This window comes from Haliaeetus leucocephalus, unplaced genomic scaffold (genome assembly GCF_000737465.1).
Source record: "Haliaeetus leucocephalus isolate CR32 unplaced genomic scaffold, Haliaeetus_leucocephalus-4.0 Scaffold2, whole genome shotgun sequence".
Lineage (NCBI taxonomy): Eukaryota > Metazoa > Chordata > Aves > Accipitriformes > Accipitridae > Haliaeetus > Haliaeetus leucocephalus.
In genome coordinates, this window is record NW_010972438.1 from 13,590,036 (window position 1) to 13,614,921 (window position 24,886).

The 24,886-nt window shown below is 38.6% G+C and overlaps 1 protein-coding gene across 1 annotated transcript in view; it reads left to right on the top strand.

Annotated features, from left to right (window-relative positions):
• The window catches only part of EEFSEC (eukaryotic elongation factor, selenocysteine-tRNA-specific), a 129,622-nt gene extending 105,553 nt beyond the window's left edge, over positions 1-24,069 (top strand). The window contains exons 7-8 of the mRNA XM_010573617.1: positions 22,531-23,233; positions 23,725-24,069. Coding sequence (XP_010571919.1) covers positions 22,531-22,715 — 185 coding nt within the window. The 3' untranslated portion in view covers positions 22,716-23,233; positions 23,725-24,069. The remainder of the gene's footprint in view (positions 1-22,530; positions 23,234-23,724) is intronic.
• The last annotated feature ends 817 nt before the right edge of the window (positions 24,070-24,886 follow it).

Genomic DNA, 24,886 nt, shown 5'->3' on the forward strand with positions numbered 1-24,886 from the left:
ACCTTTTTCCGCCCCCCCCCCCCCCCCAAAAAAAAAAAATCTATTTTGGTACAAAACAATACCCTGAGACTTTTGCTTCTATATTTCCATGACTTCTCTTTTTTATGTCAGCACATCTTGGGACTTGTCCTAAAAAAGGAGCTCATGTAATACTCATGGCTTTCTGGACATCTAGATCTTCACTCCTCATAATGGCCATTTATTGCTTAGATGAGGAAACTTTATTTTTGCAGGACTGTTTTTCTGCAAATATTACACTGATAATTAAAGAAAAAAACGTAGGAGTGACAAAAGTAATATATTCAATATAAGTGGATTCAAACAGCTTAGGTGCTTAAATAACTCACCACAATCTGCCTATTTCAATACAAGGCAAAGAGGTTAAGGCATGGTTTTTTGCAGGAGACAGCTCTGGCAACGTATGCATTATATGCAGAGTTCTTGTCTGCCATAATTCTGGGCAAAGCTGCACAGTTTGAATTTTTGTACATTCGTATGTGAATTTTATTGCTATATTTATTATGTAAGTATGAGTATAATAGATAGTAACTGTTTCAAGTCCTTTTCCCTGACATTTTGTAGTGGTAGTCCTCCTGCTAGTGCCTGAATGTTTCACAAGCAGATGGAGTTTATACTTTTCTACCCCAGTGAAGGAAGGTGTCACCTATGTTCCAAAGACATCAGGCAGATGTCTAGAGAGATTAAATAAGTTACCAGCACATTTATGGCAGCGCAGTGAAGAGGACTCTAATATTTTTGTTTACTAGCAGTATAAGATCATCTTGTGGAGCTTTTGCAGTGTGTTTGATTTTACGTTAGTTATCAGGTCAGCTAGTAGCCTGTTGTTATTGACTGTTGATAATTTTTTTTTTTTTTAAATTGCTTGTCATAATGGTGTGTTTTGATCCATTGTGTTCATTCTCAGATTGGGATTAATCTTCAGAAGAAAGCTGGTGGTTACCTAATTTCTAAGACTTGTAAAACAGTCTGGAAATCTAACTGAAAAATATACTTTCGGGAAATATCTCATAGATTGAGCTGTTCACTGGATGATCTAATAATTCTCCTTAATTTCTAGCATCTTATAGTTGTAAGAACACAAAAAGATCAAGCTTTTAGCAAATACATCTTTTCTTTTTTCACTCCCTCCTCCTGGTACCTTCTGAACATCACGTTGTGACAAGACTTTCCACATTTCGAAGCACTTGATGCTCATCAGTGTTCCTGCCACAGCAAGATAATATAACTGGCAAAGTTCCGCAAGCCGTTCTCTATTGCCCTTAGTGACACTTGATCTTTGGCTGTATAAGGTGAGGGTACCTTATAGAACTGTACTAAGGAAGATGTTCTGTAGACTATGTCCTTTCTTTCTAACTTTTAATGCAATGGCAGTAGCAGCTGTTGGCTCATGTCACGTGCCATTTTATATTAATCCTTTTTTCAGTTAAGGTTTAAAGAAAAAAGAAGAGCTAGTGGCAAGATTTTATCCTCCTGTGAACAGTTTTGGAGAAAAATACTGGAATAGTGAATGTATGTATTCCAGAGATTCTTACAGACTCTTTCCCAAAATAACAGACAAAAGGTAGAAAATTTCTCTCTCAATTTAGATCACAGAAGTGGATACAGATAGCTATTGATTACTTTCCCAATATATTGTGGCCCAAAAAACAGCCATAATGAGGGTACAGGTACAGAAATTGGTAGTAGGCATTATTCTTAATTTTCTAGAAAATATAAAGAACTTAGCTGTTGGGGGGGGGGTGTATTTTTTTTTTTACCAGCAACCTTGGAAGACCCACAGCTTAGGCAAGCTGAGAGATACCCCTGATTCTTATTTCACTTTTGAACTCTGTATATACATTTTCTTTTGTTGTGGTTTAAATTTCACATCAATCTAAAGCTAGTGCTTCTTAAGGATGTAATTTACCTTCAACATGATTCTTCTTGCTGGTGTGCAGATGGATCAAGGACTGTGGTTCTGATGGGAAAATACAAACTGCAGACATGAATTCATGTTCTGGAAGCAGAAATAGTGAAACAATGAACAAATATGGCTTTAGGGGAAAAAAATACACTTCTCAAGTTTTGTTGTAAAATAATTAGCCTTCTGTGGTGGGCATGGAGACTACAGAAAAACAACAGGAGCTGCTCAGTTGCCTGTGATTTGACTTACAGTTTATGACCTTGAGTAATGTGCCTGCTCAACTGCAGTTAACAAAAGCATATTTGATGAAATGTTAAACTCATGAATTACATCTTCATGAAAAGCCTTTTTTAAAATTTGTAAAATCAGAAATAAATCAAGATCTTTAGACCTTAGTGGAGTTGTTTAAACATGAAATTAAAAGGATCAGGCTGTTTCATCAACAGTGACGGTTCGTAAACTTAATAAATATTATGTAGCTTTTCTTCAGAATAAAAAAGGGCTGTGTGTTTCAAGGTATTGTATAAAGAATTGCAGCATTATTAATCCCATTTTGTAAGTGATGACAGAGATGAAATAATACAGTGAACGGATAGAAGCCAAACGGGCAAAACTGCCTAGACATGGGTTTCTTAATTTCCAATCTGCATATCTATGTGTTAGGGCTATAATAACTTGAGAGCAAGTTGTATTACAGTTTTGGGGCTTCTGTAAGGCAATACTTGTTCCTCTGTTTTCCTTAGTATAAGCAACAGTTATTAGTTCAATTGTATTCTCATTTCAACCATTGAATGTCTAGAGTTACTCCCAATTTATACTTACAAACAGGTAGATTCCAATTTACTTATGAGAGAATGAATATGCTGTCCCTGCTACGTGCAGCAGCAAGCACTGGTATCCCTTGCATAGAGCTGTCAGCCCGGGGGCTTTCATGACATCGGAGAGCCTATTCTTCACTCTTCCGTTGCTCAGTGAGTTTTGTTTTATTTGTCTGCTTTAATAATACGTTGGTGGTATTATTATTATTAATTATTTTGTTGGTTTTTATAAAATAGTTGGGTACTACTGTGCTGAAAGAAAAATAGGAAGCGTTTCCTTTGACTGTTGCACTAGATGTTATGATTACTGTGTAACAATGAAAGTACAATTTTTGTTTTCTTGGAGGGCTTTTACCCTTACTTTGCCCCTTTTAGGGGATCAGATCTGATGCTAATGCAATGTATAAAACATTTCCGTTGAAAACTGGAAATTTTCCTGGAAAGCAGGATAGGTTTTTAGGTCACAAGAAAGTTTGAAATGCACAATGGCTCTGAACATTAACTTTTCACTTTACGTCCCTGGAACTTTTGAAGAGAGACTTGCATTCCTTGGCATTGGTCAAGTAGTCTGGTCTTCATAGACTTGCCATCTGTACTCTCTTTGTGCTAAGTATTCCCCCTGGGGCACCATCTTATGTTTTAATTTGCAGTTTCAGTTGCTGATGTATGGGCTCTTCTGTTAAATAACTTTTATTTTCTATGCCATTATGCCTACATACTTTACTTGATTTGTGTTGCATACAAAGTGTTTTCCCCCTGTTGTGTTTGGTTCTGGTTTGTAATAGAGTTACTGTTGTGTAATTCTGACTGAACGTTACAACTTTATCAACAAACACAAAGTGCTTGTTCTGTTTGAAAACTTGTGTTTTCCACTCATCATGAACTATTTATCCATTATGTGTGCTGGGTTTTATCGTTTAAATAAAACAAACCACTATTATATACATGCTGCACGTTAGGAATTATTAAAGATTCACTGGTATGTAGAGCACTTACTGCTGTGAACACAAGTGAAGAGCTTCTGTAAACAATTGATTCAAGATTTCAAAATAGCACAAGTGCTGAGAAAACTATTGCACTCAACTATACTGGCACATTTCTGTGGATTAATGACTCGCTGTTTATCTCTGTGATAGTGACTGTCTGAATGCTCAAACCCCATCACAAATGTGCTACAAATTCATAACCTTAGATCTCTCTTTAAATCCCAGTGAAGATGTTCTGTTGTGCATATGATGTGCCAAGGAGTATATTTGCAGTTATTGAAGCTCAGCTGATAGGCACTAACGTGCTTCCGTGTCTGAGCTGTAAAATGACAAATGATTGAAAAATATCCTTTGTGCTAAGATCAGGGATTTCTGCCTGCAACTATAGAGTGCTTTAGAGCAATTCAAGAAAATATTCAGATGTCGACTGGAGAATACATTAATTCTTCTGAGTTCTGACTATTCCACCAGTCTGTGACTATGTTTTTGTCACTGGTACTCATAAACTTACTGTGCTCAGAGGTTCCCAGGTGCCCTGTGCTTTCTAGTCTTCCTGCTTGTCTTACTTCACCCCTGCTTCACTTACATTTTTAGCTCGCTGCGTCCGTGATGAAAAACACTATAAATGTGAAGATAATTCTCTGGCTGTTGTATCCTTTACTGAAGTGTAGCTGTGGTAGGCATGTTAGTAACATAAATGTGGTCAAGCTTGCAGATTTGGTTGTACTTTCTATGAAGCATGTTGAATCTGTTCTATCTAAATACGTAGTACTGTGTTTAACAAATTATTTCCTTAACGTGTCCTTTTCAAATTACACCAAAAAAAATTCCATAAGCTTTCTGAATTTTGAAATGCAGGCTGGCCATGTTTGGCTTGGGAAGGCTGAATGCTCATGCACTGTTCATGCAGTGTATACTGGATAATGTTATGGTATTTAAAAATATGCAATATGTTCTCTGTGCAAAACCATACACATAAACACTCACACACTGTGTATATTGTGGCTGCACATCTTCAGCTTGTGTGGTATGATGTACACACTCATGTGCACGCCCACACACTAAACCTTTACAGGTCAAAAAGTGAGGATAAACTTTTGAACCCAGCTGCTTCCAAATTAAGTACATGTGCAGGGACCACCAGAGCTGGGGTTACCGTATTCCAGAAAAGTGCTGGACACTGACACCCACATATTGTACTGCAGGAGACTTCTTGTTCTTCCCTCAGAGCCTGAAGGATGATGCCTTGAAAACATGCTGTCCTCTTTGCCCTTTCCCTGTCACCAGAAAGGACAGGCAGCAGTTTGGTGACTTCTCCCTTCGTTATGGAAATGGGACTGATACAGTAATCAGGATGCTACATATGGAGCTTTTTAAATTACTGCTCTTCAGTCTTTTGTTAGCTGTCATTATTCCTGAAGATTTTTTTCAAGTCATAAAAATGACATTTTTAATATGCAGAATTAAAAAAAGGCAATATGAAGAATACATTTTTGTCAATAAGCTTTTACCTTTTAAACCAGTTATCTTAGTTTCTGCTCTAGGTATTTTAATTGAAGATTAACTGCTGTTAAAGAGTATACAAATTTAGGTAGTATATATTTGGAGTAGTAAAATAGGATTGAATAAAAGGTGGGAATAGAGTCGCCTGTCCATTATAATTTTAGATGGCAGAGCACAAACTAAGCTTCATTAGAAGTCAGCACAGCCAACCGAGTGGTGGTTCTAATGTTAAGGCTTTTTTTTTTTTTTTTCCCAATGAAGTTCACTAAAAGTATACTTTGGAGTGGCAAGTTGAGCAGGTCTCATTTGAGTGTTTTATTTCTGCTGTCTTTTTTAATGAAAAGTTGTTAGGTTGAAGCTGATGTATGTAAACATGAAACAAAATCCTAAAATTAATTGCTGTATATTTCTTACTTCTGACTTCCTGCAGAAATGATCTTGGTGAACTCCTTGCTCAGTATCTTTTTGCCCAATACAAGAGATAAGACTGGTTCATTCCTGTCTGCAAACTGATAACTTTTCTTGCATGTAGAGCAGAACTGGGGTACCACACACAGGTTGTCTTAAGTATATGCATTTAAGACGTGGAGGCTGATGTTGTTTGAGAGGGAGGGAGTTGAAGATGCTGCTTCATTCTAACCACCCGCGTGTCTCTTGGGCAAACTACCTGCTTTCCTTCTAAAGGGTTAGGCTCTTCCCCACAGCATCCTGTATTTCTTCCAAAGGATAAAACGATAGCTGTCCCGAGGAAACTCTTGTTAAGACTTATCGTTTAAACCTATTTGGAAGGGAGCGCATCTGGTAGATTTTGTAAATACTTAGATTTTTCTTTTTCCTCAGAGCTTTTACTAGAGCTTGAATTTTAGCAGCGTTAAGTGTTAATGTAAACTTTACTGTAGATCCATAGCCTTGATGAACTGTGTGTAAAACAAACACTTTTATGAACACTTTTACGAGTTCTCTCATTATCAATATGCAGGATGAGGGAATGCTGCTGCTTCCATTTTGATCTGTGAAGGCTGAAATAGCTTAATGAAGTGGGTGGGAGGCAGGGGCAGTTGACATATTATTAACTTGCACCGAGATGTTCTTCCTCGCTGGTCTGCTTCCTTGCGCGTTACCCGAGATAGCTCTGCGCTGTGCTGCGGTCTGCAGGGCGGGTAGATCTTTAAAAAGAGACTGTGACTTAACATGGTGGTGCGCTGCAGACCTCCTCCTCCTCCTCTGGTGTCTGCTGGCAAGGAAGGACCTGGATAAGACAGGACCTCAGCATTGACTTAACACGGTATAATAGTCTCTGTGTTGCTAGCTTTGCGCAGGCAAAATGGTTATTGGCTAGGGCTGTGCCTTTGTCCATGACACTTTCCCAGTCCTTCTCTTTTCTTGGGGTTGTTTTTGATTGTTCTTGTTGTTTTCTCCCTTTGTGTAGGGAGGGAGGATTTGAACCACAGATTTGCCATGATTCTGCTGCAAAATCAGTAACAGCTGTCGGAGTTGTAAATGGCTTCTTGGTTGCCGTCACAGAACCTGCAGTTGATCAGCTCTGCCCTGAGCAATAAGTGGAGACATCAGGACCACTGAGGCTAACTAGAGAGTAAGGGTGGAGGGAATTAAAACCCTGAGGCAGGGGTCTAAATAGAGAACACAGGCACAGATGGGTATTGGAAGGGACACTCTGTTTCCTTTTATTGGATGTCCTTTTTAGATGCTGTGAAGTGCAAAGTTCACTGGAGCAATATCATAATGGGAGCTAGGAGGAAGATGTAGAAGAGGTTTCAGAGAAAATGTAATTTGAGGGTGAATTTTTCTTATCTTGTTCCCCTCCTTCAAAAATCCAGTATTCTAGCAAAACTCAGTGGGCAAAAGATATTCCATGCTTTGGTAGGGTCACTCATAAGTCATTTATGTTGATAGGCTAAACTATGTTCCTGTGTTGTCTTTGAGTAAATTAAGATATAAACATTGATACCTTAGAACAAGGCAAATGTTTAACAATTATTTGTCAAGAAAAATAAATCTTGAGATGTGAGAACTCCTGCTCCTGCAATGGACTGTACTAGAACCCAAACTTAATGAAATCAACAGTCATCACACAAGATGCTGCCTTTGTGGTTTTGGTAATGGGTTTAATTTATTTTTAACTTGTTTGTGTGTTTTGGCTGGTCATATTACATCTTCTGTAATCTAATTTTCCTCTTTCTCAATGCTGCCTTTTACTGCACTCCCTGGAAACACCAAATTTATTTGTGGGGGTTGGATTTTTTGCAATGCAAGTCAGAGTGAGGTGGTGTGTTGGAAATGTGCAGTGACTTCAGTCTGGGTCATCAGTCCACAGAGCTGGGTTGGCTGTCGTAACACCCTGAAATACTAGTTGTGAATCTTTTCCCTCTCACTGTGGGATTTGGACCCAGACACTCAGATTGGCATTGGTAGTGGGAGTCTTGTATGTTAGGTTGCTGTAATTCATTCTCTTCCAGCCAGCTACTTGGTATCAGGACTCTTGTTATTAATTTCTGCATCTGAGCCTTGTGAATTGTGTATGTCTTATTTCTAAACAACATCAGCACCTGAAAACTGCAGAAGGATGAAGAGAGTATTTTTGGGGCGTGGCTCAGGAAAGCTAATTTCTTTAAGCCTTATATATGATCTGCTTCCCATAGACTTGGACAGAAGCTGTACCTGTGTTTTCCAATATTTTACTTGACTAGGCTTTAGAACAGCCTGTGCCCCAGGAAGAGTGTAATGAGGAAGGAAACCCAGCCCTTGGGTGTCTGCCTAGAAAAATGGAAGTACCGCTGTGACATGGATAGAGGTATTAAGTTACTAATATGGGCTAGGTCTGTGTCACTCTGTCTTGCAACTTGTGCTATCTCATTTAAGTCTGACTTACTGTGCCTGCCCCTTTATAAACATATCACTGTTTGACTGTGTTAGACTTTGTCAGTGTTGCTGTTTATGTGGAGCCCAAATACTGTAAAGTAATCATTAGAAAACACTAACTTTGGATTCAAAGGTTTATTTCTGGTCTTTGTGATTACTGAGAAAAAGCAGGAAAAGACTGAACTGAAAGTCTTGATATTGAGAAGGGGAATATAAATAAATTATGCCTTTAAAAATAATGCTTATATTCATTTTAAATGGTTTTATTTGGAGGCTGGGCTGATGAATTTGCATTTTTGAAAGTAACGATACTGAAACAGCTTACAGGAAGTGTCCCATTCTGCACATCTTTCCCCCCTTTCCCAATTTCCAAAATCACTGGCTAATTTATTTCTATAAGAACATTTTAAAATAGTAATAGTTAAATAATACAAAGAGAATCAGTTAAGGCTCAATAGTGTTCAACCAGCATGTGCTGAATGGGGAAAAGCATAGTGACTTAATTAAAAGAAATGCAGGAAACTTAATTATTGCAAAGTATTTTTTCACTGCTAGAGGATTTGTGGGTGACTAAGAAATGTATAGACTGGAGTTTTTTATTTTTTAAATAAAAAACAGATATATGTTTTCATCCTTTGCTGGCTTGTTGACTCAATTTACTTGGATGGAATTTTTCAACATTTAAAACAAATTAAAATTCATGAATCATTTCTGCTTTAAGGCACAAGCTTTCATAGATACAACAGTTAAGACTTCTAACTGGTTACATACATAAATACTGTTTTGGATATGGCATGGGGGTTGGAACTAGATGATCTTTAAGGTCCCTTCCAACCCAAACCATTCTATGAGTCTATGATATATAAATTTTGTACTTGCTCCCTTAAAAAAATGCAGATGAAAGTTTTAATAGGTGGGATACAGTAGGCGTTACCTGTTATAAGGTAATTATTGTGCTTGAATAACTGTCCGTTTTAGCATTGCTTTGCCTCTCTGTACTGTTTCCTGCAAAAGCAGTGATTAGTTTGTAGTACAGATGTGAAGAAAATATGATACCATGGCAGAGGGCGACGACATGTTTGCATGTTTGTAAAGCTGTTTTGTGCCACCTTTGACAGTCTGCAATTTCTTGGTACTTGTTGAGAGAGGTTTTTCAGTTTTGCTGTAGTGATACATATATGCTCTTAAACTCTTAGGTTTTGATGCTTCTGCGCTTGTATGGTGTGACCCTGTTCAGGAGGGGGAGGTGTCATTTCACCCAGGGTGCGTGTGTATTAGATTAAGATCAGCATTGTTTTACTCCATGGTAAATGCAGCATGTGAATATTTTTAATTGTTTTAATTATTATGGCCAGTTGATTGCTGGTACAGGTGAGCAAGCTTTTTCACAAGCATTGTGTAAATGTGGCAGGCTTTATCATGAGGTTTTAATTTGAGCTTTCCTGAATTTGCTTAAAAATGTGACGTGGGGAACGTAGGTGAGCAGTCAGTGGATGTCGACAGAAAACAACAATCATTCCAGATGAAAATGTACATTCTTTTCCAAATAAATTATTTCAAGGGTATTTCAAATGGTTTGATATATTTCAGGATTCATTAAAGAAGCTTGTTTCTCCACTGCTGTAATATGCCTGCACCCAGTCACTGTAGCAGAGCTCTAGGCACTGTGTTGGTGTTCATAGAAGGAGTGCCAGCAGTGGCTTGCTTGTTTCTTCTCTGGACTTTCTTTGCAGGGGAAAAGGGGGAGCAAGGTGAGGTGTTTGTAGCTGTACACGTGCCCATGCATATGTATCACTGAGAACTAAAGAAGTTGCATTGGAATGTAAAATAGTTAAAAAAAGTAGACAAATTAGGAAGCAAAGCAAGAATATGCTCTTTTAGATGTTTCTTGCTAAGGCTGGTTTGTGTACCATAATGGACTTTTCACTGAAAGCTGTGTTCATTTTTGGCAGAAGAGATTTTTAAGAACACTGAAAATGTTGAAAGGGGGTTTTGTTACATGTACCAGATAGTGTTTGAAGCTTAACCGAACTGAGCATCCCGTAACTATAGCTGGAAAACAGAATGCCTGCAAAAACAAACCCATCCAGTCTTGTCCCTTGGGTGGCCTCTTCTGTATTCTTCATTACATGACTCTTGCTTTTGTCATGCAGCCTGCCTCCCATTTGACTGAGATCCACCTGTGAATGGTGTTTCAGTCTGGGAACCTCACCCAGGAACACATGCCCCATGAAGCTGCTGCATCTGTGGGTGTTTGCATGCTCCATTACAATCTTCACCAATTTCAGTGTGTGCTGTTGGTCTTGGCAGACTGTGAAAGACACTGGGAGGGAAATACACTGTGGAACTGTTAACCTGAAGAGCCGTTTTAGGGAAGAAGTATATGAATAATAAAGGAGGAAGAACTGGCAAATGCTTGAATTTGTCTTGGTGAAACAAAATGGTACAAATTTCCAGCATCCTTTTTTTTTTTTTTTTTTTGGTAGAAAACTGTAGAGAAGGAATTTATAGGTTATTAAAAGACTGGAAACTTCATAGTAACCCAACATTCTCATACTGTTTATTCTCCTCCACCTCCCACAACATTTTATTTCCCTTGTAATAATTAGTTTGAACTTTCGTCTATTTCTGTGGATCAAGTAATTTTCATACAACTTCAGGATTTTTTTTATATGCTTTAAATCTTTCTTCTAAATAATGTTTTTTTAATAACAAAAAAAGCCATGAATACATTATAATTTCAATTTTCATGGTGTATGAAAGATTTCTGCACTAGGTCTTTATTGTTTTTGAAGAATTCATCACCCTAGTTAAGAAGCTTAATATAAATTAAAGAAGGTATTAAGGAACATTAAGACATCAAAATGTGGAGCGTTCTTTTCCTTTCGATTGCTCCAAACGCAAACAAGTTGAATAAAATGCAATCAAAGGGCCTGTTTGGAGAACATTGAGTGGCTTTACAGCTGTGCTGTAGAGAACCTCTGGTAAGAGCATAATTCAAATAAAAAGGCCTTTCTTTCCTACTCCTAATTCTCTTTGTTGTGGTGACAACAGAGTACAAGCCTGATAAAAATTTAATCACCTTATCTTTTTAAAGCAAATTGCATATTTGTTTACACACAATATACATAACATAAAAAAGAAAAAGCTGCTATCCAATCCCACTCCCCTTCTAATCGCATTAAAGGCCCTTGCCTGGAAGTTTAAAAAAAATTTTAAATGTTTTATTCTTTATTCTGAAGTCCCATTGTTCAGGATTGCTTTATAAAGGCAGCCCAGGGGAAGATGAATATCGCCAAACTTAAACTCTGGACCAGCACTGAGCTGCAGATGCCTGGGATATGTCAGCGGAGTTGGTCCAGCTTAACTGGCTTCGGTGGTGCCTACTCCCCATCAAGAGTTGCAGGCAAGATGGGAGGATTACAGACAGGCCTGCGGATCTAGCACTTTGATTTGAAGCTGCTTTGTAATGAATTGCCTTTGATTCTGTGTCAGATCTGCTAACCTGAACTTTTCCCGCATTGTATGCATTTCTGAAAGGCTGCTGTAGGAGAGATTGCATATTGGTACTGGTTTTGTTGTTGTTGCCTTTTCACTAGGCTGATGAAATTTCAGTCCCTTGTGTTGAATTCAAAACATGTTTTCAGTTGTTTCTGCTCACCTTAGTGCACAGAGCATGAACATTGTTGGTTTTGTTTGTTTACTATTTTATAGGTGCTGGAGTGCTGACAAAAACACAGTCAAAAGTAGCTTCTGGCCCACTGTGGAGTGGCTCTGGGCTGAGAACTCCCTCGGATATAAATTAAGTCCCAATGAGATATTCTACAGGTTTTAAAATTATGAAAGCTCCTATGCTTAGTAGTTCCTTGATCTATTTTTTACATACCTAACTGTACTCTTTGGGACATTTTTGTGATTTTGTTCCTTTTGATTTGAGGATTTGCTCGGCAAGGACCACCTCAACAGTAAAACTTGTGAAAATCTATCACGTGCAACAGTCGTCATAGACTCATTGTGTTGATGTCTGCATGTTTCTTTCCTTCTCTCCTTTCCTGGGAGAGTACTACTTAGAGGTCCAGTGACAATAGTTGTGATTTTAAGGTGCTGTTCTGTCTTTGACTGTTTTGAATGGTCTTGGATATTTCACACTGACCTGCCTGTAATTTTTCTGTTGTTGAATTGTAACAAAAGCCTGTCTACATTCTCTGGCTTCCAAATATATTGTATGTATTTGTATTAATAATATGATGTCCTTATTGATTCCATTTTTTTTTTCCACAGTTGCTCCTATTGTGCACTGGGCATTTTCCATGCACTCTGTTTTTGCTTCAGGGAGCTTGAAGAATGTGCAGACTAAAAGCACAGCATCAGGATGAGAGTTGCCTCTCCCTGTAGGTATGCTGGGAGAAAGAGTATAGATAGTGCTTAGGCATGATCTCAATGACTGCATGGACCTTGAGTGGCCATCAAGTGAAGGCAATTCATGAATAATTGCTGGTATGATATATCAGCTGGCATAACTGCAGCCTTGTTAATATACTGAAAGCACGTATATAGCCCATGCAGAAATTAATTTGAAATCCTTTCCTTTAGGCTAATGGCACAGTGTTGGATTTGAGACCAAAAAGGTTACCTTAGTGGTTGTCTTGTAGTTCTGCAAGCTGATCCATTGTATTGTGTGTACGCTTAATTTGTGTAGCCTAGACCTAGTAATCATTGTGTACTGGAGTCCCCCATGTAATTGGTATTAAAGCTAGTCTCTGGCATACAGAAACAAAAAATTGTGTCGAGCATACAAGTCATAGTTATGTTCCAGGAGTGCAAAGTATAAAGTTGTCCTCTCTTTAGGAGAGTTGCCTTGGGTGGGGCTAGCCAGCAAATGATTGTGGCACACAACATAACGACAGCTGAAATATATGTTGGCCTATAAGATGAAGTCAGGTTTGGTATTCTCGATCTGTTAATACTGAAGTATGGCCATAGCCAAGAAATGAAGAAATCAAGTAGGGGACTTCATTTCAGAGCTGTTATTTAGGGCTGAAGGGTATGTTGGGTTAGGGTGCATTTTGGAAAACCCACTATGGGAACTGGAAATATCCTTCTGAAGTGCATGTGGGCTTGTGTAGACTTAATAGACTTAATGTATAGACTTAAATAATGAGATGGTTGCAGAGCAATGGTATGATACGCAGTGGGGATTTGTCAAGTGCAGGAATCTATCTTGCTGCGTGGCTTCACGTGACAGTGGTCCATTTGCATCTGGTGTTCAATTATTCCATTTTAAAAAAAAAATGTTAAAATGTGGTTATGTTATGTAAATTTGGGAAATCAGATAATATATCCTGATCATCTTGCTGGAAATTGAGAAGTATAAAACTCTGAATGAATGGCACACTCTCAATGCAATGTAGTATGCTGGGCGTCCTCAGTGTAAATGGCAAGTTTAGGACTAAGCAGAGGGGAGGGGTAGGCAAGGCATGTATAGGCAAGTATGGCATTGATAACCATTCAGCACCCAATAGATATGGTGTGGTGCTGGAGCCTGTGCTCCATTTAGTAATATGAAAAATATCAGGCTGAAAATCAAGACGCTGACTTCATGCAGAGGGTATGGCAGACTAATTAAAGAAAAAAATGTGTACCAATTGAGCCTATAAAACTCTTCCTGACCTTGAGAAAACTCCCAGAGAGCTGTGGGAAACTCCAGTCTGTCCCCTCTGAACTTTTTTGTGTTGTTGTTTAAATATAGTAACTGCTTTTTTAATTAAAAAGAAAAATTAGATGGCATTTCAAATTGTGTCCGTGGTGCCTTGGGGACCTATTACAGTACAAATTACCCTATACTATTTAGTGAGGTCTTGTTTACTATTGTGTGAAGCAAGGGTTACCAGTGTAAGGATATAGGACAAGAAGGGCCCTTCTTTGAAAGTCTGGCTCTGCACATGAAAGTGACGCCAGCAATTGGAAGCAATTTGTGGAATTGTTTGATTATATTAATTATGGCACCAGCAAACAGTGCTTGGGAAACAGTTTTGTTTTCTTGCATTCTTTCTTGATTGCTTGCAGCAAAAGCCAAGATACAAAATGTGCCTTTAAGGACTGCCGGAGAGTGCAGTTCAAGCCATTGTGTAGAATTGGCACTGAGCTTGAAAGGGTTGTGTCCGGCTTGATGTGAGAGTTTTCCAAATACAGCTTCAGCCTGAACTTCACCTAGGTCAGCCTCTCGAATTAAAACAGCTTTTGTCTTCCTCATCAAGGAAGATTAGCTCTTTCCCTGCTAAGTAGGAGCCCACAATGAAATCCATGTTATTTCTAGTAGTACCACCTCTTATAATAACGTCTTTCAGTCCAAAAGCCTGTATAAACTTAACAAATTGATATACAAGACTCAATTCAGTTCACCACTGAACTGCAGCCTTCTCTGATGTGGTATGGGGCAGCTGTTCCCCAATTTATGGCAAAATGTTTTAGTAGTTAAGGATTTCCAAACAGTCTACCAAGCTGAGACTGCGGCAATAACTGCTTATGCAGGCTGGCTGTCACACCAGTGTTTGGTCAGGACATGGAGCAGTATACTTCTGCTCAAAGTGGCTGTAAGATGTTTTTTTTTTTTTTCTTGTCTCTGTCAGCAGACAATGAATTATGGATATTTTGCATAGATCCCAACTACCGCGCCAAGGCATTAGTGTAATTCTCATTTGGAAGGAAGGAGTCTACTTTCTGGTCTCCTTGGAGGTTGATTGCTCTCTCTGGCCAACTTCATGCTGTAGTCCTATTAATATTCACAAGCTAGGCAAGATGATAATAGCAGATCTTGTACCAGCCAGAAGAGAAAAATGAATCTACTCTGGAGTTTGAAGCTCTAGCAGAATATTTGAGAGAGCTGACGAGATGTGGGAAAAGGTGGTGTGAATTCAAAATAGAATTACTGGAGAATTGTGAAGGGATTTACATAAGTAAAATTCATTGCCTGATCTGTGAAAGTAATTGAAGCTCAAATCCTGAGCTCTTGAGGGTAGCAAGGAAAGGAATATCCCTTGTTTCTTGAGTGAATCTCTGGTCAACTGTTACACTGAAATTGTGTAGGTAATCATATTATGCTTGTTATCATGGCGATGAACACCTAGAAGCAGAGTAGACTGGCTCCTGTAGGAGCACTGTACTTAAATCTTTTGGCTAGAAAGGTTTGTAGGTGTTGACACACTGACCCTGATGTCAGGTAGAGAATCCCTACCTGATCCTGGGCTCTAGTTAGCTCAGGACACGGTTTTCATGCCTGCTCTTTCTGAAGCACCATAAATTGACGACAGGCAGGTGGGATGCCAAGTTAGATAGGACGGGCAGTCTCTAGATGACCACTCTCATCCAGTCCACTATATGTGGTGTGGCATATCTGATGTTCCTATTACAGTGTTTATGGGCAGAGTAACATAGTATTTTTGTTCTTGGAAGGCTTACAAAGATGTTTTTCCTGATCAGCTCAGGGTTTTTTTGCTGGGATATTGAAGGAGAAAAATGACCACCTTAGCTTGAACAACATCAAAAGGTGGGATTTTGGATATCTTTAGCAGAGGAGAAGCGATAGCTTAATGTAAAGAGTTCAAGCAACAGGATGTTGTTACATTTTCTGTTATTCTTGTCCTTTCTGTCTGATGGTAGAGACAACTGTAACAGGAGGGGCTGGGCAAATTGATCCTCTGATTTTAGGATGCTTCTGCTTTTTGTTTGAAGCAGAACTTTAGGGATAATTGCACGAGCTTTTCATGGGTTTAGAGCACAGATTAATGATAACTTTTTTTGTAGAACTGCTGGCATGTTTTGGGACTAGGTGGAGAACAAGTGTGTGCTTGCTAGTGTATTGTGGGACTCTGAGAGCCAACGCTTGTACCACTGGTATTTCTCTTAATTTTGCCAGAAACCAGTGATAGATTTATTTTTCTTGCTTTAAAGTTGATTGGAAACTGAAACAGATAAGAGTGCTGTATTTGAACCTTGTACCCCTCTTTGAACATAGGTAAATGTTTTTTTTAAGTTTTGGATGAATATACATAGCTGTTGCAAGAGAAAAAAAAAAGAAAAAATCTAATTAGGTTATAATTGTGTTGTGTTGAAGTACTAGATTCTTGGGTCCCACAGTACTGACAAAAAGTTTCTATGTCCTTTCAATGCTCCATCATTGCAGTAAGCAGGACAAGAGACTGGTCCTTGTCCACTCTCAAGCGCAGTCCCCCTGCATCAGACTGTAGCATGGATGTTTCCATCTGGGGCTCTAATTATTTCTGGTTTTCAGGCCAACTGGCTTTTGTACTCTCTGTTAGCAGAAAAGTTGATGCAGGCACACACTCCTTAACTGTGTAATTAGGGTTCAGGCTCTGAGGGTTCAATTTAAGGAAATCCTGAAATTGTGAAAACCAGCTGTTACGAATAATCCATTGTGAGTGAGGATTATCCCCAACCCTTTGCCTCTTTCAAGTTTGCTCTTTTTTTCCTTCCCTCAGGAAGAAAGAAAAATGTCTGCCTGTCATAGTAAAAGGTTACGTTTGCCTCACATAAAAATTATTTCCAACATCACGTGTGCTATGTTAACTTGTTCTCTGATGTTCAGTCAGTTTTTAACATTTGAATGTTGACAGGAAACAAGAAATTGCAGGTGGTTGAGTCTTCTACCTGCAGTGTTCAAAGGAAGCAAATAGGGTATTTTGTTTACAGGAGGGAAAAACAAAGTTCAGTTTCACGCTGAAACTCTGCTCACAAATTCCTGAATGGAATGGGAGGATTGGAGATAATATCAGTAGGTCAAGAATAGTCTAGGAATTTCTTAATATTGAGTGCAAAAAGGAATATTTTTCTATTCTAGTGAGAGCTACTGGTGTAGCCTCAATGTGGTTTTTCCTAACACAGGGGTAATAATCCTGGGCCAGTGCTTTCTCGGGAAGCCATGGCAAGTACCATTGCAGGTAGCTGGTGTAATACATTTGCTGATTTTTCTATTGGTAGGATGAACTTTTAATTTTGGCCTGAAAGCCGAGTTCTGATGAATCAGGAGACTTGAAATATTATTAAAAAGATTTTTCTTTTTTCCCCCTGTTGTGATTTTTCAGTGTCTTAAGAAAACTGTGTAATCATCCATGGTAATACCCTGATGTTCATCAGTGCTAGCTAGGATAGTTAGCAGTAGGCTTTTTTTAACAAGTGTGCATATGAGAAGAGAGTTGTTTAAGTTCAGCAAAATAAATTATTTTCCTTGGCTGTGCTGGAGACCATGCCCTGCACCTATGTTGTTACACCTGTTTTCAATGATGTGTTTATCAGTTGCTTAAAAATTACTCCTCTCTGGCTGGGCTACAAGGAGACGCTGTATTATCTTGCTTCTCATCTACAGTGTGTCTAGCATTCAGTCTTTAAAATCTTCCATTCAAACACAATGTTTCATTAACTTTGAGGGAGGCAGGACTACTCCTAAATATTGAAGAGATCTGTGGAAATAGGAAATAGAAATATGGAGATGGGAAATCTGAAAAATAAAGTTGGAAAAGGAAAGAAAGATCTAAAACTCCTGAAGGGCAGAATAGCAAGTGGAATTGGGAGTCAACGAAGAAGGAGTGGGACTTTAGGAGAAGCGGTAGAGACTATTCTTGGAGACGTTTTCAAGGAGCAGAAGAGCAGGGGAGCAGAAGCAAATAATAAGCAAAAAATAAAAAATAATTAAAAAAAAAGATAAGGAATGACAATATTAGGTGAAAGGAGAATGTGAAGTGGGGAAATTATGTAAAAGGTAAAGTAGGATCCAAGCTTACAGGTAACAGTTGAAATATAAATGTATATGGGGAAAAAGCACAGCAGTGCTCCTTCACCCTGCCGTTGGATTAGGAAATGGAATTAGAAGAGGAGATATTCTGTCAGCTTTTGTCCTCCTCCCAGCTGAAATAGTAGTAGTAAAAACAAAGCAAAAGTAAACTGTGCTGGTTATGGACATTTATATGCCTTATGTGTTTGTTGTGTTTTGTGTACTGGCCAGCACTCCCCAGCAGTCTGGTATGGAGACTGTCCCCAGGGCCTGAGCAGCGACCACTGGGGTCAGCAGGAGGGTCTTTGTCAGGAGGCTTTGCTGTCTCCTTGTTACAGGGAGGCCTGATTAACTTTAGAAGAAAATGAAGCATTAGAGAAACCTTAAAACTTGTGTAGCTATGAAGATCCTCATTGCGGGGGGGTGGGGAAAATTGATTTCCTATATTTATACACAAGAAGAGGTCCAAAGTTACTGAAAAATCTGCGTGTTTCTGCGCAGATTTCTTGCGTGAGTAGTTGTAAAACTTTAGTCTGCAATGCATTTAAGTATGTAAGATACTGTAAATCGCTAAGAAGCTAGCTTTTATTTGTGAAAATTGTGTAAAATACTGCATTTATCCTTTATTTTGTGCATGTGAAACTGTTCTTAGACTTGGAAAATATTTTTCCTGATGAGGTATCACTTTTCATTTGAATTTGAAAATTCACTTTTTTTTTTCCATTTCTAAATGGCTCTGTTTGGACTAAATCCTTGAGGCCATGCTGAGACAAAGGATATTGTGTTAAGAGTCTGTATTCTTATTTGTTAATTATTAACAGTAGTTGAAACTAAAAGAATGAAGTGCGTTAAACTATTTTACAACTAGATTTTCATATCTAACCTGGGTTAGTTGATGGTACAAGTACATTTTACATAAGACCTGTCTGGGCACTTCTTGTTACAGACATGGTTATGATGGGTGGGAATGAATTTGCTAAGCTTTCAGATATCTTATGTGCCTCTGAGGACTGCCCATTAATAATATTAATATATAGGTATTTTCCACTGTTGTATGCAAGGCATTTCTTAGAACTTTGAAGCTAAAGTCTTTTTTAGCACGTGGACCTTTTCAATTTAATCCATTAGCAACTTGGCAAAATAAAGTAATTGTCCAACAGAGGAAGAAAAAAAAATCTATTAACATTTGCTACAAATCCGAGTAGTACAGGCAGCACTTAATTAATGGAACAGATTTCTCACTATGTATTCAAGCTAACATAGCTATTGTTCAGGAGAGATTAGACCCTTAATGTAAGTAAGTTAAACTAGACCTCCATCTAAAAATATCCATCATTTCAGCTATTAAAGGTCTGATGTCTTCTTCGGTGACAGATATATTTCCCTTCATTTCCTTGGTTTTGTAAAATGTAAAGTATGCATTGTGTGTAACGCGAGAAATCCGTGGAGGTAGATGAAACCCCGATTGTGCCTCCCCGCCTGTCTCTCCCTGCCTGCTCCTTTGTGCTGCTCCCTATCACAGAGCCTCTTCAGCCCTTAGACCTCCTGGCACCAGAGCAGAAAAACAGAAAATGCCATTTGTTTGGGTATGATGCCAGCCACCTAATCTGTTTGCAGAATGAGGGCCATGGGATCTGATTAGGTAATTTAGATACCTTGTGAATTTAATAATACCTGAGCTGCCTTTGGCTGTCAGCCCATCGTTTCACTGGTAGGAACTACCATGTTCTTCTATTTCTTCTGTAAACTTCTTACCTGTAGTACCTTATTTTGAGTCCAAATAGGTGTTAAGGGCTGCAGGTGAGGTGTATCTTTACTTCTTCATATAGGGAAGTCAGTGGTTGGGTAGAGGAGGTGAGATTGCGCAGTTTTTAAATACATTTTCCCCAGTACGGTTCCATGTGCAGCATATCCTTTTTTCTTGAAAATGGAGTTTTTCAAACATAAGATTCTTTGTTTAAACACCTCAGATGATGTACCAGGTTTCAGATGTCTTGGGCCATGCAAGTGCTCACTGATGTCACTGGCAGTTTTTGAAACTCGGTTTCTCTGAAGTGGTTATTTCATCCTCACGGCTGGGAGTTCCCTCACTTGCTGCTGCAGCGAGTGTTGCTCCGGGGCGAGAGGCTGACCTGCCCGGGGGCATCGCTGTCCCGCAGGGTTTGCAGCAGCAGCCTAGGTGCCTCCGTTCAGATACCCACAAGGGAAAATTTTGGCTGCAATTTTAATGCCACATCTCCTCCCTTCCTCTCTCCTTTCCGCCAATTAGCATTTTTTGGAAATTAGAGTCTCGCAAAGCCTACTAGCATAAATAGAAGTGTTTTAGGATTTGTTTGCTTTAATTAATTTAAAGTGTGTCTTTCTGAAAGGATTTAGTTAAACATCTTTCTTAAACGGTAATGTGCCAGTAACAGCAACATTAGTAATAGCGATAAGACCCAGAAAGGGAAACCAACTAGAAAGCAAAATGAAATGCCTCTTTGTCCAAAAAATAAATGGTCTTCCCAGGAAAGTGGAGGAAACCCTGTTCAGGGACACTTACAATTAGGTTGGTCAAAACAGTAGAAAACATATAGTATGAAACAAATCCTGCAACGGTAGAGTGGGACTGCATGATGTCACTCTTTTTCCTGTTTTTATTTTGTTTTTCTCTTTTTTTGACTGTTGCTGGTTTTTTTTTTTTCAAGCAGCACCCAAGATGTTCTCGGAGCTTTCCAAATAGGAAATAAGTTGCTTTTCATATAATGATAAATTATTTTTCATAATGAAGATGGAGTATTTGTAAGGCTAATGATATTAATGGGATTTATATGAAAGCATCCAATTAAAAATCAAAACAGCTGCATCAAACATGACTATACAATGTAATAAAACCATATAATATTGTGGTCTGGCCACACCATATTACCTAGTTTGATTAATTGAACCTTACGCATGCAAAGATAGTCATTATCAGACTTCTCAACCATCAAGGAAAAACAGTCTCAATTATTTTCACAGTGAAATAAGCATTGCTCTTTTTTCTATTCTGCCATCTGAAAAGAGAAAACAGCTGCTGCTGTGACTCTGAAATGCAAGATCTTGCAGAACTATACGAAGTTGATTCTGCTTGATGCTGGACTTCTGCAGCCTTAATGTAGACAGTAATTTATTTAGTTATGTAAGAAATGTGTTGCTTTTCTCCTCTTTTATGCTCTTGCGTTTTTTAAAAAAAGCAAGACCCCTCTATCTCCAAAAGTCTCCCTGTGGCTGCGCTGCAGGGCATTAGGGCTGTTTTAAACCTCTGGTTATGAAATGGCAAACGGGCAGTTTCCTGGTTTTGCTTCAACACTTCCTCGTTTCCTCCTTTCCCTGTGCTGTGCGGTGGGGATGCTGCCTGGAACAGTTTGCTACCTGACACAGCAAGATGAGAAGGTGGGCGCTGGTGCCGTGTCCCCCTGCAATCAGCTGTAAGTGCCTCTAGATGCGTCTGTGCTGGAGCAGATCACCTGTGCTTGTAGACCTCCTGTCTCCAGTAAATCATAAGCATCTCAATCTTTTTGTCAGGCTGTGATATGAGAATCCTCATCTGAATTTCAATATGAGGGGAGAGAAGCTGATTAAGTGTTTGAGATAAGGTTATGTGACACCACAGGTTAAAAATACCTGAACTGAGTTTGGCCAAATGCCTGAGAACCACATTGCAGTGTATTCGGGTGGCTGAATAAGCTTCCAAGGAGTCTGCTGTCTTCCGCTTTAAGAAAGCAATTCTTCAGGAGTGTTCTTTTAGGAGCTGCATCTTTCTTGTTTTATAGTGTTTCTTTGGTCTCTGCTATCTTGCATTTCTTATCTAAAATGTCACCAATGTGTCGAGTTAAAAGAAAATATAAAAGTGTAATAAACCCTAGCCATTTAGGAAGAAAAGGACAAATATTTTTGTTTGGTACAAATTGTCTGGAGAAAGACTTAAGTGAGATCCCCAGAATCCTACACAAGTTAATTCTAGTTCCCCTAAAATGTGACAGTTGAAACCCTTAACAAATACTGTGTTTTAGCAAAAAAACAACCAAACAAAACCCCCCAAAAGAACACGAAACTTTATAGTTTGTTAAAACCTAAGCAATGTGCTTCTGGCAGGTCTGGGAAACAGACTAAAGACATTCAAGAACCTTCTGACTCTTAGGACTCTATATAATTTTAGTATTTTACTAGTTGTTTTTCATTCATGACTTATATTTTCATAAATATTCTTAGTGATGAGAAGAAACTTCGGGAGATGTGTGTAAGTAATAGGAAAAGTCTGCTGAGTAAAAGGCTTAGACCAGGCAAGTTGGTCTGGCTTGTTTAAAATTTTGCCTGGATTTAATACTTTAAAAGCTGTAGAAGGATACAGCCAGGATACTGCACTGCAATTTGGGGTATCACTTTTGTGAACTGTGTTTGAAGGCTTCTCTTATTTTTCATGGGAGTTACCATATTCCAGAAGCGTGATGCAGAAATGTGACTTTCCTAATGCATCTGATTTACTTTCTTATTTTATTTGGTTGATTTCAGAAGTAAACTTGCCTATTCATTTTTTCCGGTTATACTGAAATGTGATGTTGAGCGCATTTGTCATGCGTGTTCTTGGGTTTGTTTTTTTTTTTTTTACAGATGGGCTGAAGCCAGATACCAAGATGCTTCTTACTGTTGCCTCCAAGAAGAAATCTAAGGCAGGGAAGGGGGATACAGCCAAAGAGGATGAAAGCAGCAAGAATGATTCAGCCCAACCTGTTACCATCTCTCTTCTCTTTAAAAGATATGTCTTTGACACACAGAAGAAAATGATTCAATCCTGAGAAAGCGAGAGAGGCCTCTGATTGTACCTGAAAGACCAGACTCTGAAATGAATTCAGGTGGAATGTGTTTCTTGTCTGAACGCATTAGACCTGTTCTTTCCTCACAAACAGAGCCTGGAAGCTCCTGCTGACTATGTGCCCCCTTCCAAAATCTCTGCAATCTGGTTTTGTTCTGTTAGAATCTGCTAATTTGGTCATCTTTGCAATGTGAATCTTTACTGCCTCTTGGAGAATGTCACCTGCCAGATGAGCACATTCAGGTGTGCGTTCTAATAGCATTGTTTTTCTGGAGAATTGTTTTGAAGTTTCTCTTCATTTAAAAGTTTGCCACCAATATTAATCTAAATCTAGTCAAGATGTGAATTTCATGCGACCCACAAAGTGAAGCTGATTTAGTCTAGGTTTAATTCCCCGAGCAAAGTGGGGGGACAGAAAGCACATGATTTAATAGGTGAAACCTAAAATGGATGTTTCACATTCCTTCAGCTGCAACTGTGTAAGATGCTATCTGAGAGACGGTATGGATCTTTTTTATAAATATGATTTATATCTAGAAATGTTTTTCATATTAAACATAATGATGCGTGTAACTGAGAGTCTTAATTGTTCTGTCTGCTGTTCCAAAGGTTCAGAACCTATCTTCAGTGACATTTTACATAGCTTTTCTGAATTTCCTGCCTGTTCTGTGGTGAATCCTACTTCAGAATTGTTTTCTTTTTTTGTAACCAAAATGTCTTTTGTGCGTGAAAGAAAAAGTTGCCTCTGGAAAAAGTCAAGGGCTTTACTTCATTAAAATAACGATAGAAGATTGCAGCATAAGCCTTGTAAAATGAGTATCTCCAAGATGCTTTAGAAACCATTAGTTGTTTAATAGGGATTTCATGGCTGCTTTAGTTCTTCTCAGTTTCATGTCCTAGGCTCATAAAAAGGAGAGCACTGGTAATATCCCTTCTTTGGTATTTATAAAGCATAGGACACCTTAACATGAAACCTAACAATAATTCCACAGGTACAAAAGCTGCAGTCTGGAACAGAAATTGGACCCAGGCTTGGCAGCATGGAAAATGTTAGTTCCTGCCTTTTGAGCAAAAAGACTGCTTCTTCTTGTTAATGTTAAATAGCAGCCTGTGACCCATTTGCTGAAGCCAGCCATAGAAGATGACCACATGTATAATATAAGTGCATTAGTTGCACATGGAAGTAAATAACTGTAATAGATTGTTACGCTCATTCTTATTAATCATACTATTATAATTACATTATTAATAACACTCAAAGCATTATTAATCGAATATCCATTGATGGGCGTGAGTCCATCATGCTAACATGATCCTAGTTTTTTCAGTCTTTTTCTTTTCCTTTTAAGTTCCAGGTAACCAAAGTGGATACAAATGGCAAAAATATCAGCTACTGAGAGGATATTTACAGCTGAACAGCCGTGAGACGGGGCAAGTCTGGTGTCTAAACTAGGTTGATGGTGTCCCTTTAAATCAGAACAGAATTAGTGCTTTGTGGAATAATCCCAAACAGTTTCTGCTGAGTGAGTCCCAGCAAAGCTTTAGCACATCCCTTAAGATTATGGGGTATGCTTTCAGTGTGATCCCAGAGGAATTAGGCAGGCAACTTCAGCTATGGCTTAATGTGACTTGTGCTGCCAGCCTTGCTGGAAAACATATCCTTCTATAATGAAAAAAATGCATTTCACACCCCTGTCACCTCTCCTTCCCCATTTCTCTCCTCTTCCCACACACCCCCAAAGGCAGTCTTTGGAAAGAATATTTATTATGTTATCTTTCTTTTAAGCCTTTATCAAATCCTGTTTTGTACCCTGCACTGTTACCTCTGCTTAAGATACTGCAGTGATGGAAGCTAGAGAAACAGATGATATAGAAGGAATGCCGTTATTACGATCCCAGGTTAGTCTAAGAATTATTGGTATTAAAAAACCTTCTCATAAAAAAAAAGTCAAAAGTAAATTATTAAGAAACTTAAATTTTTATCTCTATAGTTCTAATGTCCTTGCCAAATTTTAAATGGGTCACTAAATTCTGCCAACTCTGCTTGGAGTTTTGGAAAGAAGAGGGCGGTCATCAGGAGAGGTGTCCTGCTGTAGGATATTGTTGGCTGCTCCAGAATTGTTAGCCTTGCACTTACAGGTTTTTGTCTTTCTC